Raw genomic sequence first — 17058 nt, forward strand, 5'->3', positions numbered from 1 at the left:
GATTGTGGTATGTAGAATTGAAAAGATAAAGGCTTTGTGGTGTTTGCTGTATTAAAGTTGAAGCCACCTGCTAAATTGCTTCTTTTATCTTTGGATTTCAAGTAGCTGCCTTGCTCAGGGCACTTTCTCACTTCCTCAAAGGGTGCATCCCGTAAGGAAAAAATTGTCTTCTGTGTTTGAAGTGTAACTTTATACGTACTGAAGAATGAAGTGAAATTGAGCTTGTTTGAGTAATGCTGCTGTACCGTCTCCAGGCTTCTCACACTTCATTCTGGAACTGGAATGGTCTTTAATTTTAGTGGTTTCGAACAGGCACAGACATAAAGTGAATGCACAGAGTAAGAATAATGATTTTGCTTTTGTTGAATGACTGTATGGATACCAACCCACTTAAAAAGGTAAAGAACAGGGATGGTGCATACAAATAGTTCTGCAAGTATATTAAACAAATATGTTTGAATCTACCAGGTCAGTGTCTGGATATTTAAAAAAAAAAAAAAAAAGACTTGTTGATACATAGGCATGCATATGGATAAATAAAAATTAAAAGAAATAGCCAAAAAACGGTAAGAGTACAAAAGTCAAATGTGCAGCATTGTATATTGTGGCTTCTGACAGACCCTTTGTCCATTCTCAAAGCTGCCAGAGCTCCCCTTTGCACAAGCAAGTCCATATACAGGCACATTTAAGCAAGTGCATCTGACTTTCCTCCTGTGTCCTATGAAAGCCCCCACTGGGTTCAGTTCCTATTGTAATCCTTGTGCTAAATACCATGCAGAGTCACACTTGTGCCCAGCTTCTGAGGGGCCCTAGGTTCCTGGCAATAGCCATGCCTCCATGTTTTTTTCTTCGCTTTTCCTCCCCTAAGATGAGGAGAAAGGAGTATGCGAGCAGTTATAGTTGCCTAAAGTGCTGTCTCTCCTCTGGTTTCACCCTGATACCCAGCTGGGTACCTGGGAGTAGGGCTAAGATTTTGAGAACAGCCGTGGCTTCCTAACAGACATGTGGCTCCCTTCCAGTGATGTCCCATTGCCACCCCAGAAAGGGAATGGCTCGGGCTTCTGGTTTCCTCTCTCTGAAGAGTATCAAGCACTCTGACTGCTGTTGCCCTTTCTCTTCTCACTCGCCCTTCTCCTCCCTTGCCTGGCAGAGGGAGAAGCTGAAGCTGAGTGGCTCCAGGACGCGGGTCTGTCCGACCTCCTCGGGGACCGTGCCTCCGAAAATGACAACATCGTGCTGCTCTCCACCCTGACCAAGACCCAGGCTGCTGCTGTGCAGCGGCGGCTGGACACCTACTCCCGGTCTCGGAGGAGGAAGAACAAGCATCCTGTGCGTGATGTCCGAGACATTTTTGGAGTGGTCAGCTCAGAGGTATGCTGGTGCAGTGGGGTCTCCTGAAAGACTTTGTTGCGTTGTGGTAGCTGACTTGGCTTTCTGGGTCTAGGGCTATTCTTATTTCCAAATAGAAGACTTCATCTCTTGAGCTGAAATGAAGCTGAGGTTGTAGAAATTCTGCATCCAGGTTGCAGCACTGAGAAGTTGCTAGAAAACCTGCAGATCCATAAGCATCCTAGAGACTGCTGGCAGACCTGTGTATAGTGCCTGCAGCCCTGCAGCCTTGTTGAGCACTGGTACTGTTTGGAGCCCTCTTGTGTTTTCTTTATTCCAGTGACGTGTTAAATCATTGATAACCAAAAAAAAGAGAACTTCATACGTTCAGTTCTGATAAGGTGACCTTGTACAGCTGGTAAGCCTGGAGAAAGGCTGGCCACTGTCCTCTTTTTTTTTTTTTTTTTTTTTTTTTTTGTAGAGAATACATAACCATTAGCTTTTCAGCTGCTTTCCTGCTGTGCTGCTCCTCTTCTGGTTGTGGCCACAAGGTACAGTATCGTTATTTTTCCTAGGGCCTGCTGGAAAGTATCCCAATCACGGCTCCTTGTGACTTTTTCTACTTGGTCAAGTGTCTAGTCAGAATATAGTGAGCTTGAACAAGATCTACCTTTTTCAGTAGCGTGGGACCCTTGCTCTTTACCAGAACTGATTACTCCTTTTCCTCAGCCTGAGCCTCTTTGAAACTACTTTTACTACACTGAGATTAATTATACACAAATAATCCCTTGAATGCCTTAAGGGAATGACGGTAGCAGTCTGCAGCATCACTGGAAACTGCTGTGGTTGTGTTGGATGTAACTGCCCGGTGTTGAGGTGCAGATTGCTGCTTTACTGTGAATTGCACTGAGACAGTGTCACAGCTGATTCTCTTTTGCAGAGCGTTACTTGCATTCCTTCTTGAATGGGTAACAAAAAGATGATATTTCTGGAAGCACTTGTGCTTCAAGGTTGTCTTAAGTGCCTCAATTGAAATTAGGCAAGTTTTAAAACTTGCAGATTAAATAGAAGCCTGTTGAATCTCTTAAAATAATTTTACTTTCTTTTGTATAGGAATAGAGATTTTTTGAGCTCTTAATCTTAAGTGTCCACTCACTAGGTTGCTAATATTTGTATTTGATAATTTGCATTTGATAAGCAGCTGAGATCAAACCTGATGCTTTAAAGCGATGTTTTGATATCATGAAGACATGTACAAAGATGCTAAAACTGCCTGTTTAAAATGCCTTAATTTAATTAGAAGTGAAACATTTTCTCACTTCTTACTTTGGGCAAGATCACTGGACTCTTTTCCAACTATGCTGCTGGAATTATTCATATTTTCTTTGGCTTCATTTTTTTAAAGCTTTGCAGTTGCCTCTGAGATCTACAGCAGAGGTCACTGAAGCAGAAAACAGTGCTGGTTTTTTCCCCTCCCGTTTTAATGAAAGTAAGAAAATGTATTTTAAATTAGCCCATTTGACTGTTTGTTCCTTCTTTGCTGAGTGGCCATCAGCTTAACCTCTGTATTCCTTGCTTGTCTTTTACAGTGTACACAAGGGCTGGTGTTTGCCCTCTGTATTTCATGGGAAGGGACAGATGCTCAGCTTAGGCAAATTGAGAGAGATTTCTATGTAAAATGATGAACTTCCGAGACTTCAGGGTGTGATACAGGATGTAGGAGCTGAGCAGAAGAAGTCCCTTACCTTTGAGTGATTCCTGGAGCAATCCCAGAGGGAAGCAGGCTTTTGGATAATTTTCCATATTGGTTAGAAAAACTGTTGTCCCAGTTCCAGGCACAATTTTGGGGCTCTGAAGGACGTATTCAGGAACCATAGGCCAAAACAGGCCTGGTGTTGCTATAATACTTGCTCGAGGTATGTAGCAAAACATGATAAATTCTTTATTGCACAGAAGGATATTTGAAATCTTCACTTTCTAAGTGAGGAAACAAAAGTGCAAAAAAGTAAAGGTTTTTTTCCCACAGTCTCAGAAATTCCTGATTTGGACCCCAGATCCAGTATCTGTGCCTTTACTGCTTAGTCAGATTTTGGATGCTCCCCACTACTGACTGCTCTCTCAGTATGCTGGGAGCAGAATGTTTGAATGGGCTCTACCTGTTGAAGAAACTATGTTCAGCAAATTGAGCTTAAAGCTGATTCAGTTCAGCTGTGGCTAGAGTGGAAGCAGCTCAGGCTGTAAGAGTGCAGGCAGTGATGTGTCAGAGTAATTTGGATTTGTATTTCCATCAGTGTTTCAAGATGGATTTGCCGTTTGCCTCCTGTCCACCTCTGTCATAAGCTACTCTCAGGCATCAAAGCTGCTGGCATTTCTATCAGAACCTTTCTACGTAGTTCCCCTGTATTACTCTTCAATACGGCCTGTTTACATGATAGCTGGATCTGGCATTAGTGTATGATGTGTGATTAAGCCAGATGCTAAATGACTTGGTTCTGCTTTCATGGCAGCTCACCAGTTGTGCACCTACTCCAAAGATATAGTACATCATCTGTGCAAACTAACTGGTTTTCTTCTGTTTGTGGTGACTTTGCACAGGTTTCTTTTAACTGTCAGTCCTCAGTCCACAACTCCATGTCATAAGCAGATTCTTGGAAAGTTGCTAACTTTTGATAATAGAATAAGCTTTCCTACATTCTAACTAGTACTAGCAAAAGTAAGGTTTTTATTAACAGAATTGCCTGCCAAATGCCTCCTTATACTTTTAAAGATTCAATTCTCTGGACATGAAGAGGTAGCTTACTATGAAGCCCATGAAGGGAAGCTTTTAGGTGCTGATGTCTACTTAGTATGTTCTTTCTCCTGAAAGATCTTGTGATCACAGGCAATGGGTAGACCCCATGCAGCTTGGTTGGTCCACTGTTTGTTAGCCCCTCAATGCATGAACTAAAAGGGGGAAATTGGCTAATGATTGCATGAAAGGAAGAATTGGCTTAATGATGTGCAAATTTGTGACGAATACGGTCTATGAGATAGTCATCCATTTTCCACCTGTCTGCCAAATCCTCTAATTATAATTCTTAATTTCAGAACAGTCTTGTAGCCCTGAGCTTGAGCAGCATTTTCTTAGACTAACAGACAATGTCAGGTGTGTGTTTTCTACCAAAATCAGGTTGTCTTATAATAACTTCTGTTTTGTCTAGGTAAGCATGTTCTGGTTTATTTTTCAGGAGTCAGCAGCAGAGAAAAAGGAGTCCAGCCCAGATCAGTTGTGGCACAATCTACGGACTTCAAATGTACAGAGAAGTAAGAAGGAAGTTTTAAAATGTAGAGTCAGACTGAACGGGCAGTAGGATCAGAAGTAGGGCTGAAACTGGAAGGGAAGTTATACTAATCTGGGGTCTGAAACATTGGCCTTGTTTGTGGGGTTTTTTTGTTGTGGGGGTTTTTTGGGTTTGTTTTGTTTTGTTTTTTTTAAATACATGGTTATCCACAGTTGTGGATTCAGTAAACTTTTCCAGGCTCTAGTGTTGTTATGAATTGCCACTCAAACTGATAACTGTAACTCTTTGAGAAAGCAACTAGAAGATGGAAGTAAAATCAGTCTAGCAAAGATCATATGGTGAAATCTTATGCACCATATGCAATTGTGTAAAGAGAAGTTAGCCATAGGTATGTCCTTTAATTTAAGGCCATGATCATGTCTTACCAGTGTTCTAGTGATTGTAGCTGTAATGTTATTACTGTAAGCTAATCTTACCCTATTGATCAGTCTCAGGACTGTGCTATGAGAACACTGTTTTCAAATGTTAATGTAGGATTTTTTAAAAGCAATGCTATGCAAATCTGTCTCAAACTGCTTTTTTAGCACACTTGTTTTCTAAGATTCACCCTTCTGGTTTTCTGAAATTCAAGACCATTTCTCCTCTGTAGCAGAAACCCAGGATTACTCCTGCCCAGTTCGAAACCCTGGAAAAGAGGAGGTGTTCAACATGGATGTTGCCTACTCAGAGCAAGCGGCTGTCCTGCTCAAGGGATCGTTCCTGTCTGAATCTAGGAAGTTAAAGGATGGAAATGCCCTAACTGTAAGCACTGAAGGAATTTTTCCTGTTAGAACTTACTAGTCTTTTCTTGTTGAGAGGGTTACAAGGCACTGGATTCAATTGTATGGCCAGCTCTTGGAAATGTCCTCTATGGATGGTGTTGCAATGGGTCTATATTAGGTAGGTATTTTTGGACAGGTAGTGCTGTTATCCTTGCAGTGTTGGGCAAGGATAACCATTGTGTAGTGGAGGGTCAAAAGAAGTAAGGCTTATGTGTGAAACTAGCTATTTTGATACAGATCTGGGTCATTTCCACTGAAAAGAGGAGAATAACTGGACTTTCTTACTTGTAATTCTAACAGTTTTCTTCTCCACAAATGTACTGGACTGCTTCTAAAGTTCAAGTAGATTAGGGTGGCTGTCAGTCTGTCTTTAATTTAGATAAATTGGGATCTGCAATATGATATAAGAGCAATACTGAAAAGGGAAAATATTTATTCAGCTGTGGGTTAAGTTGGAGTAGTTTTAGGCATTTGTCTGGTGTTGAAAACAGGAGAATGAATAGATGCCTGGTTATGGTAAGGAATGATAAAAATGCAGCAAAACTTGATAATCAGTGAGATTAGTAGTAATAACTTGCACTGAACCTTTTGGGTGTGTGTGTTTTCCCTTAGAAATTTAAGATCCCCAAGGGTAGACTAGGAGTGACCAGGATTGGAGATCTATCTGCTCAGGACATGAAGAAGATCCCAACACTGGCCCTTATTGAACTAACAGCTCTCTGTGATATTCTGGGCTTTGAGCTGAAGAGAAACAAAGCACCAAAACTGAAAACAACAGGTTAGTTGTATGTCATCTTTTTTTTTTTTTTTTTTGGTGCCATTTTTTACAGTGACCTTCTCATAGGTTTGTGTTTCAAATGTTAGAACAGAGCGGGACTTTGATAAGAAACCTTGTGACAGATCTGTTTTCCTTTATCAGAATTTCTCCTGGAAGTCACTGGATCATGACATCAAGACCTAGCACCACATTTATGTCTGACTATCAAATGCGCTTGTCCTGTTTAACTATTCCTCTCTTTTTCTCCAGTATCTACACTTAAAAATGTACCATCTTAGTCTGCAGTGGGGGATGTATCCCTTACACCTGGATTAGAGGTGATACAGACTTACAACATGTTGTTTCTGTTGTAGAGAAAAGACTCTTTGGAGTTCCACTTCACACCCTATTGGAAAATGACCAAAAACTGCTCCCCAACACCAAGGTCCCTCTGTTACTCCAGGCGGTAAGTTCTCTTCTGGTTTCATTCACACCTCTGATCCTCAGAGTCAGGAAGCCTTTGAGGCCTGTGATAAGGAAGGGCTGACTTCTCACCCTCTGTGCCTAAAAGCTTTCTTTTCCCCCACCTTTAATAGCTGCTGTCCTGCTTGGAAAAGAGAGGACTTGAAACAGAGGGCATTTTGAGAGTTTCTGGGTCCCAGACCAGAATCAAGGTAGGAGCTCTTTAGTAGCATTCAAAGGTGTCAGAGGTGATCAGGAAGCATATTGCTGAAGCAAGTATCTAAATAACTGGAATTGTCTCGTCTCCCTTCCCAATACAACTAGAAACGTCCGTTGCTGGGAAATCTGGGAGTGTCTGCTGTGAGGGTCTCTGCACTCTTTGGACTTGATGGGTTGCCCTCCTAGTGCTCAGCTACAAAATTTCCCTTGTAGTTGCTTATTAAAGCATGTGATAAATTCCATCTTTTTAATAGAGTCTGGAACAGAAGCTAGAAAGGGACTTCTATACTGGCCTTTTCCGCTGGGATGAAGTCCACCAGAATGATGTATCGGGGCTACTGAAAAGGTTCATCAGAGAGCTGCCGGCCCCGCTGCTGACTGCAGAGTACCTCCCTGCTTTTGCTGCTGTACAGAGTGAGTCCCTGCTTTGGCTGTTTAGCATCAGTTTGCGGGTTTTCTGGCAAAGCTCTACTGGTCTTGGGCTCTCCTGTCAGGTGTGTTGGGAGCCTGTGGATTTGGTGGGAGTACAGAGCACGATATGAACTGTACCCAAGCTCAGAGTGCAGGGTGCTACGTGTACTATTACATATCAGCCTGAGAGTCGTCGTCGCCGGTGCGTGGTTGCATACATCTTTGTGTACGAACGCTGTCCTGGGATCTTAAGTTACGTTGTGTCATTTGAGGCTGCGAGGTTGCTACCATGAATTAGGACAAATCAATAAATAATGACATGTAGGCTGAGTTGTGGCAGCTGACCAGTGTGCATGGTCTTGGCTTGTCTGCAGGTAACGCAGTGTTCTGCAAGCACCTTATTTTGAGGTTTGTGACTCAACAGATGGTTTGAATGTGTTAAGCTAACTGTTTTAATTGCACAACTGGTTTTGTTCAAGAAATGGGGAATAATGGGGTCTTTTGATATCCTTGAAGGGCGTCAGACTTGCTGGTAGTCTGTGTATTCTGAAGCAAATCAGCCAGTCTTCTGAAACATAGGTAGTTCACTTCATAAGGGCAGTATGAGCTTGATTTACTTCTGTAAAACAAGGTCTCAAATCCTAGATGACAAACACTACAGTAAGTAATTGCCTTATTCCTTGGGGAATTCCCATGCTTAAAAAGAATGGTGTCAGGAGCCTGAATCCTCTGTCCTGTTGTTGCTCTCCCTCTCTAGGTATTCCAGACCTGAAGCAAAGATTGCAAGCTCTAAACCTCCTGATCCTGATTCTGCCAGAACCCAACAGAAACACTCTAAAGGTAACTACCTGTTCTGGATTTAACTGGAAAAACGATCTCCTTCCAGGTTTTTATTCAAGGAAACTCGTATCAGCTTTTGTAAATAATACACATCATGCTATTTGGTTTTATTTCACTGACTTGAGAATGGAAACCAATGATGGGGGAAGCAGGCAAACCTCAAGGCTGTGCAGTGAACGTAAGCTGTAAGCACAGTCTGCCTTTTGGGTACAAATTTAAGAGCAGTAGGAATCCATGTGGTCCTGGAGCGTCCTGTTTAGAAACATGCTCGTCCTCTTCAGTGTGTTAAAGCACTTCACTATGGAGTGAAAGATGTATGGGTCTTACATTGTATGTGGGCATGCTAAGGTATTGGGAAAGAAATTCAGTCTTTTGGTTCATGGTTTGTGGTATTGTTGTCATCTATGAAAGACAGTTTCAATTAAAAAAAAAAAACAAAAACAAAAAAAACCCAAACAAACAAAAAACCAACTACTAAGCTTACAACTTCCTACCCTTTTCTGATAAAAAGGCATTTCAAATCCTTTTACCTACTACTTTTTGAAAGAATAAATGCTGATGGGATCAGCTTTGCAGGCAGTGCACAACTTCTGCCTTTCTGTGCTTTATAAGAACTGTGGTGGTTGCTGCTGCCATTTTGTTTGTTTGTTTGTTTGTTTTTTTCTTTCCCCCTCCTGAGTAATTCAGCTTCCAGGTAATAAAGGCAAGGCTGACTTAGCACCCTGCAAACTTTATTTAGGGTGCTGGAATACGTAATCCAGTCAAAGATGATCTGTCGTGCATCATGGCTTTGGTGGAAGCATGAAGCAGAAGAGATGGTCCAAAAGGGTTTATTTTTCCACATCTGGGAATAGCTTTGAGTGGATACTGGGGGAAGCGGGGGGTGCCATCTCTGGATTCTGTAACTGCTATGACTGGACTTTGTAAATTGCCACCTGCCAAGGAGCTCATCTACTTCCCACAGCTCTCCTGATTCATGAATGCTGGACAAACCATCTCTCTGCCTGGTATGGTTATTTGGTGCTATCCTAATATTAGAAATTGCTCACTGAACTTCCTGGCTGGACAAATAGGATTAGCTCATGGATATAAAAAAAAAAAAAGCTAATTAAATGATCTCTCCAGCAATTGCCACAGTAGTTTCTTGAGCATTAGCAATGGATGTCCTAAGTCTCTTCCCCTCTCTTTAGGCTCTACTTGAGTTTCTCAGCAAAGTGGTTGCCAGGGAGAACAACAACAAAATGAACCTCTGGAATGTTTCCACAGTCATGGCCCCAAACCTCTTCATGCACAAGGGGCTGCCAAACAAGATCCCTGAAGGGAAGGAGAAACAGCTGGCAGAAGGGGCAGCTGATGTTGTGCGGACGATGATCCATTACCAGGATTTGCTCTGGACAGTAAGTTGCCCAGGTGTTTTGCGGTATGGTGTAGCAGTGTCTTGGTCTGGTTAGAATTGGAATAGGGGAAGGGATAATCTTGGAAATTTCAGAGGAGTTAAATGTCTGGAGGCAAAATCTCTGGCTGAATTTCAAGACTACTTGTTTTCAAGGTATATAGATATTTTGTCTATTTAAGGAGCTTCATAAAGTGATGTTTAAGTTCTTAAATGGCATCTTCATCTCTGCTTGATTTGTTTTAATTCCTGTTTCCTCCCTTCTCCGCTGCCCAGGTGTCCTCTTTTCTGGTAGCTCAAGTGAGAAAGCTGAATGAAAGCAATAGCAAAAGGTACCAGTTCTGCGACAAACGAATTAAGAATTTGTTGCGGAAGATTCATGCTGATAAAGACAAGGTGGAGAAGAACCAGGCAGAGGTGAGTTAGGGCTTGGAAAAACTGAGCCCTTTCATAACAGTGTCAAATGCTTTCATAAAAACTTGGAAAACTGTAAGGAGTGATGCTCATTACAGAGCAAGAGGGAGAAAAATCTGCAGAACAATGAGAAACCATTTCCCAAACCCTTTTGGCCAGGTTGTGGCAAAAATTGATCCCAACAATAAGACTGCTAAATAAGTTTCAGGCTACAAAACACTTAGTTAAGATGCTGCATGGTTGCAGATGAGGGGGGAAGAGACCAAGAGTGGAAATGCTGGTCTTTACCTTGCATGAAGAGCAGAATTCATATGGCTCTAGGTGTCCCATGTGTTTATATCCCATGATAAAGGCAGACTTATTTTCATGAACTTAAAGCAAAAATTTATACTATTACAGCAGTATAAAAATACATTTTGCATCTGATTTTCTTTTTCCTCCATAATGCTGCTGATCTGTATGGGAGGGTTTGAGGACGAGGTTCTTGCTACTTAAAAGGAGAGAAGTAAGTTCCCTGATAAATGAAATGGCTCTACTCCTTCTTGTGTTGGTGCGGACTGAGATTTTTAAACAGATGTTGCTACTAGATCTATTTGAGTGTCAAAGTTGGGAAAAGATCCTTGGAGTCATTCTACATTTGTTTTTTTGGTTGCCACTGTTAGTTGAATAAGCGTGGGTCTGCAGGTGCTAGGTTACGTCATGCAGTGCTGGATTTTAAGTATTGCATAGCAGTGGTGGTGCAACTGGGATGCTTTAAGGGCACGAGCTAGGTGGAGTTTGCAGATAGAAATAATATGTAGAGAGCTTGAATATGCAGACCTGAAGAAGAGTTTGTGTTCTCACAAGTCAGTACATCCTCCTTTCTATACCAACTGGGCTCCTGAAATGATGTCTGCCTAAAATTTCGCTGGTTAAAGTGGCATGTCACTGTTGAAGGTGCTGTCATTTCAGAGAGGACAACTACTGTTTAGGCAAACAGATGACCCGATGCTTAGAACAGTGCTAACACTATTTCCTAACAGTCTTGGTGTTCTGCACTGTTTTTGCAGAAGACTCGGAATTGCAAAATTAGCTTGCTGCAGATCAGACCCCATTAGAACAGTTCAACGTGCTCCACAAAAGTTCTTGAGAAGTTACTTCATGAGGGAGTTGATGAAAACAGTCTTAAGAAAATAGCACTTGAACTCTGCTCTGTGATGGCTCAGAGCTTCCTTTTTTTTGAAACTACCTTTCTGAAATTCAGTACTCTGCAATTCAGTTGTCTAAACTACTTTTTCAGTCATTTAAATTAATTCCAGAGAAGCCTATCAGACTTGTGCAAAACAGTTTGTCAAAATTTATTCTGGTAAATCCTATTTTCATCAAAGCTTGTGTCGCTTCTGGTGCCAGTGCTGTATTTGAACAGCAGAGAGCACCAGCGCATGCTGATGGAGAGCGGTGCTAATGCAAGCACTAATGATTTGTTTATAATGCTCACCTTGATACTTCTATAAGCTTCCAGCCTGGAGTATGTGTGGGATAAGAAACAAACCTAAATTCTCTGAACAGCTGCCTGGATAGGTTTAATTCTCCACACTCTCCGATCGATTTTGAAACTTGATGTTTTAGCTGATAAAAGTCTGTCTTTAAGCACTTTCTTCTTTTTGCCTCTGCCTGCCTTGTTCAGCCTTCCAAGATTGTGAAAGTCCATGCTTCGCTTCTCCTGAAGGATTCGCTAGAGGTGCATTTGAACAATGCAACAAGAGTTGCTGATGTCTTGAGGCAATTTCAGAAGAACCTGTGCCAGAACGGCTGGAACATTGTTAACACTGTCAACCTCCTCAAGTGGTAAATGGCTTTTTCTCTGCTTAAAAAAAAAAAAAAAAAAAAAAAGTACTAGGTGGTCTAGTTGCTGGTTTCTGTCTTCTGGCAGAGCTGCTGTGGTGGCAGTGAGCTGTTAGGAGACTGTTCTCTGCTCTTCTATTCTAAGCTTTGGAAATAGTTTGCTGGATGGGGCGAGCAAATGTTAGTTCAACTGATTCCATCACTGTGCTCAGGCTGTTGGGAGGTCAGTAGTCCCCTCTGGGCTGCTGGACAGCAAGCGAACTTTAGCAGTATGTGCAAAGCCTTGCTGAATGGAAGGGAAAGTGGAATAACATTGACCCTGCAAAACAAACCCTCTCTAGCTCTCCTGCAGAAAAACATCACCCGTGCAAATTATTTGCCTGGAGTAGTATTTCCAGCATGCATATGTTAATATAGGGATTTCCAAAAATAAGCTCTGTGGTTCCCTCCTATGCTCGCTCCAGTGGTGAATTGCTGAAATAACCCAAAAAATGAACAGAAGAATTCCTGCCCCGCTCTGTCACCATGCCTGCAGACTGTATTTAGTAGGTAAAGTGTTTGTTCATCTCCTGACTGTGTCCTTGGGCAGCAAATGCCTAAACAAGGAGGGTGGATGGGAAGTTGGCTCAATATGGGTCAGCTGGTATCTCACTAACAAGCTACTACAGATGCCTAAGTCTTCCTGCAGATGAGCTTCTCTTGAACAGGCCATCAGCTCTAGAGGAATGCTGCCAGTGAACTTTGGTATTTATGCCTGTAGTCTTTCTATTGAAAAGTTAGTGTTTGCCTATAGTGCACTTCTCGCTAACAGCGAGGAATATCTGCCTTGTATTCTTTTTTCCAGTTTGGGGTGTGCTTTTCAACAGCTGCACTGTTCAGGAGGATCAGCAAGGTCTCTGTACCATGGCCTCTTGCTTCCTTGACCATTGGTGGCCTCTGAACCATAAGCAATTCTTCTGGAAGAAACATTACTAAACTACCTAACCTGCCTTTCACAGAGCTTTGTTAACTTCAGTGTGTTTTTCTTTCTGCAGTAACAACTCAATGGAGTGCACAAACTTGCTCCTGTATGAAGTGGGAGGCAATATTGGTAAGTCTGGGTGGCAACTGAAAATAAGGACTCCGGTATCCAGTTTTTATGCTTAACTTGCCTTAGGAGGGAGTTATAAAAAGGATGAGATTTGGAGGGGGGCTCCAAAAGTTAGAAGGCAAATGAACAAGTGTGGGTTAACCTCACCTACAACAAAAAGCACCTGTCAAAGCTCTTGTGTTGATCGTTCACATGCCTTCCAGCCATCACTGCAAAGCCTTTATAGTGCAAGTATGTGGGAAGGTTGAAGCCTGGACTTCCAAAAGTACTAATGGATCTTATTCAGAAGCTGCCTTTCAAGGAAGGTGGAAACTAAAAGAGTCCAGAAGTCTTGAGGACAGAGACATGCAAAACTTTGTCCATCTTAAAAACAAACCAACCTCCAGTTCTGTTAAACATACTGTGTTAAACTCCCTCTCCCCTCAACGATAAAGGTTTGTGTTTGGAATTAAGTGTAGAACTTAAGGTGAATGTAGTTTATGGTTTTAAGTAAAAGGCAACTTCATCCTATGCTACTAGGCTTTTAATTGGGTGCTTCTTATCTGGGCTTTAAGTGTAGTAGGCTGGCACATGGCATCTGTATTAATGACTCCAGCTCCAGGTGTGAATTCTGTCTGCCTTCATGAACTTTCTGACAGAAGAACCCATACTAACTTGGGTGGACGTTTCTCAAATCATGTAGTTAAACAAGTTGATGATGTTCATTAGTCACTGATTTCCACTCATCATTAGGATAATGTCATCAAATAGAGAGGAGACTTAAATAATATGATTGCAGCAGCAGATTAGGGGTGTCTGAAAATGGAAAGGAATTCTTATGCCCTGTTACAGCTGCTTCTGGAGACTGTCGGTTACTGGAGTGCTTTGGCTGCCTCTTATTATTTCTCTTAGTAGCATCTGTAGAAGAAAATCTTTGTCATTGGAAACAATTCAGTCTCTGGATTTGATCGCTAACATATTTCATTACAGTTTTCAAGTGCTAAAGTTATTGGGTATTAAAGTTAGAGTACCCTTCCGCAAAGATCAAAGCTTGGGTTTAGTATAGTTTTAAGAAACATATATTTATTTTAACATAAATAACTAGAACTTTTCCAGATTTGTGGAAACACTTTTGAATGGTTGTGATATTGAAATTAATGTGAACAAATGTCAGTTTTTAGGGGGAAAAAAACCAACACACACCCCCCAACCTAGCAATTATAGGACTAAGGATATAAGAAATGCTTTTTTTCTGAATCTCTTGTTTTGACAGGTGAACATTGTCTGGACCCAGACACTTACCTCTTAGACTTGTACCACATCAATCCGCATGCTGAGTGGATAATTAAGCAAAACCCATCTTATCCTCGCATGTATTAAGGAAAGCATGAGCAAAAGGAAGCATTTGGCTGAAGTGTTTGGAAGGCGTGGGAAAGCTGTAGAGATGTTCCTGGTATAGTCACAGACTGGACAATGCTTGTGTCTTTGAAGGAAAAACAGCTTTATTTACTACTTCCATGACAGCTGGCTGTGAGAGTACACTACCCTACATGCTAACGGGGGTGTTGATAACAAGCAGCAATTATCATTATGTAGCAGAATTTGCAGAGGGTATGATTATTCTTAAACAAAATATCCCCCCCAAACAAACCCTGCAAACAAATCTACAGTGGTTGTGCAGCAAAGATGGAACATAAGAGGAGAAACATCTGGTAGAAGACATCTGTTTCTTCTGGATTTGCTCTCTCTTTTGATCACATCCACATTTTGGACGAGAGACAGTCAAATGCTGCAGTGGTACTAGTGACATCCCTTGGTGAGATCCACTATTGACCGTTGCACATCACCAGAAGAAGTTGCGATCATGGGTTTCTCTAATAAGATACTGTTACATTCTTCGAAGAATGAAAAAAGGATGCTTCCAAAAAGGCCAGATGGGATGGAAGGCCAACATCCTGTATTTAATGACTACAGTTAAATACATATATGCAACACAAGAAAATAACTTTCCTTGGAAAAAAGTATGGGATGGACAGCAGCCTTTCAAATGTACAGTGTGATAGGAGAGATGCCTGTCCCATACAGCTCTCCTGGTAATACAAAACCAAATGTACAGGTTGCCATTGATGAGAGTAAAACATGCATTTATTTTGCTGGACAACCTATATATCAATGGATAACCAAGGAAATATTCTGAAGTTCATTTGAGATTAGTAATCTGACCTGGCCACATGAACTAAACTTCTTTTTTGGAAGACTCTGTGTGAACGTGTCAGTTTAAAAACAAAACAAAACCCCTAAGATGTGCAGTGTCTGAAATAAGGGGACTGTGCCTGTGTCTGGTCACACAGTGGGTACTGAATTGAGCCTTTACTGCTCTGACTGCACATTTTCATCCTGCACAGCCCAGCGTGATCGCTGTGGTCTGGGGAGAGACAAGGGTAGAGCAGAACGCTTGCACCTCACATCACTGCATAATCGTCATACAACCTCAGCTCAAATTGGACTGTGCTTGTGGAAGAGGAGTGCAGAAGTACTGTTTTCTGTTGTGGTGATGCTGAAATACCTCACGTGAGGGAGCCTACTACGTAGTTACAGGGGGTGGAACAAGCACTGTTTCTGAAAATCCTGATGTCTTTTTTTTTTTATATACTGTTTTTAAACACTGTTGGATATTTATTCATGTGGCAGAAGCAGGGCCGCCCTGCAAGTGTATACTCCAAGTATTTCATTTGCTAAATCCTAGCTGCACTAGTGACAATCTCCAGTGTTATTTCTGTTGTTAAACGAATTTGTTTCCATTGCAGTCTGAACTGTCCCTCCTCTGCTTTTTTTCCCCCAGGCTGATGTGTAGCTATCCCTATTCATTATCTCAGAGTCTTAGTTTCTATTGTAAGGGCACTTCATTCTGTGGTCTGTCTGTGTTTCTAACCTGTTGTGGATACTGTGTGAGTGGTGCTGATGTCTTGAAATGATGTGTATAATAGAGAGTGTCTACTTTTTTTGGTTGAGATGATACAGGTGCACTGACTGGTGGGATCATCTTCATAGCTGTCTTTTTAAGAACCCATAATAGAAACTTGCAAAAAAAACCATCTCCCAACCCTAACCCAGAACCCTAATGTCAAGACTTCTTGAGGTGCCTCTGTTTTACAGGGTTTACATTGTGCCTAAAAGGGCCTGATTCTTGTCCTTGAGGATGGGTGATCTGTGTCTCTTGAAAATCAAGCTGCTTTAAAATTGGGCATTAAAAATCGATGGTACCTATTCCCTCATCACTTCTGGAAATCTTTGTTGCAGTGATGGAGCTTAGCAAAGAGCAAATGCTAGAGATGCGATACTCTAAGTAATACCTAACACATAACGATATCAGTGTAAGCTCAAAGGATCATCTGTAAGTTAAATTGCATCCCTGCAAATCCCATAATGCTGCATTTTTTGCACCCGTCATATGCTGGATATTTTATTAAACATACTGGCTTCCATATGTACGAGGGGAAAACACTACATCGCTGCTTCTGTAAACAACAAATGAGTGGTTTTTTTCTGAACACCAAACAATGTGAATCAGTGCTGTGAAAAACAAGGTTGGTGGGAGGTTCTCATGAGGCAGATATCAGTTCTAAATATGAAAGGAAATGTAAAAAAAAAAAAAAAAAACCAACCAAAAAACCAAACCTCTTTCCAGATGATGGATATGCTTTTTTATTTTTCTTTCCTATCTTTGTACCAAAAAGTATGAATTTTTTCAGTACTGATGTGCAACCTACTTCTGAATGCTAGCTTTTAATAACTTTTTAAATAAATTTTTAATTCTGTATTTAAAATTCATTTATTCAATGAAACAGTAAAAATGTAGTAAAATCTCTTGGCTCCAGTTTCATTAGTGGCTGAGAATAAGTTAGCACGGTAAATGGTACCACGTCTGTGAATGCCCGCAGGATTTGCCTCATGCCTGTAGAGGGATGTACCTGGGGTCTAGGTGAGCTTGACAAGAGTTTTGTGTTACAGCTTCAGGAGAATTTCCTCTTCAGATGATCCTATGGGGTAACTGCATGAGAACGATCCAGGAGGAGGAAGAGGAGGTCAGTGTTGGGTATAGAAAGCCCAGAGAAAGGTTGACAGGGGGTGAAGGTCTGTTTGTGAGCACCAAGGATTAGTGACTTCTGAAGGAAGAGGAGCTGTTAAAGATTTAAGCTTGAGGAAGGATGTCCATATCCCATGAGAAATCCCCTTCC

General features: G+C 41.5%; 1 protein-coding gene across 6 annotated transcripts in view; it reads left to right on the forward strand.

The window, feature by feature from the left end:
* The window catches only part of ARHGAP40 (Rho GTPase activating protein 40), a 44498-nt gene extending 27812 nt beyond the window's left edge, over window positions 1-16686 (forward strand). For 5 of the 6 annotated variants that reach the window (XM_069807050.1, XM_069807043.1, XM_069807064.1 and 2 more), the window contains 13 exons: window positions 1151-1371; window positions 4557-4632; window positions 5260-5411; window positions 6044-6209; window positions 6563-6654; window positions 6785-6862; window positions 7124-7283; window positions 8038-8120; window positions 9311-9517; window positions 9790-9930; window positions 11594-11754; window positions 12786-12841; window positions 14094-16686. In XM_069807050.1, the coding sequence (XP_069663151.1) occupies window positions 1151-1371; window positions 4557-4632; window positions 5260-5411; window positions 6044-6209; window positions 6563-6654; window positions 6785-6862; window positions 7124-7283; window positions 8038-8120; window positions 9311-9517; window positions 9790-9930; window positions 11594-11754; window positions 12786-12841; window positions 14094-14200 (1700 nt within the window). In that variant the 3' untranslated portion in view covers window positions 14201-16686. The remainder of the gene's footprint in view (window positions 1-1150; window positions 1372-4556; window positions 4633-5259; window positions 5412-6043; window positions 6210-6562; window positions 6655-6784; window positions 6863-7123; window positions 7284-8037; window positions 8121-9310; window positions 9518-9789; window positions 9931-11593; window positions 11755-12785; window positions 12842-14093) is intronic. The other variant, XM_069807039.1, reaches the window with a different exon arrangement.
* The last annotated feature ends 372 nt before the right edge of the window (window positions 16687-17058 follow it).

The sequence above is a fragment of the Haliaeetus albicilla genome, chromosome 2 (genome assembly GCF_947461875.1).
Source record: "Haliaeetus albicilla chromosome 2, bHalAlb1.1, whole genome shotgun sequence".
In the NCBI taxonomy this organism is placed as follows: domain Eukaryota; kingdom Metazoa; phylum Chordata; class Aves; order Accipitriformes; family Accipitridae; genus Haliaeetus; species Haliaeetus albicilla.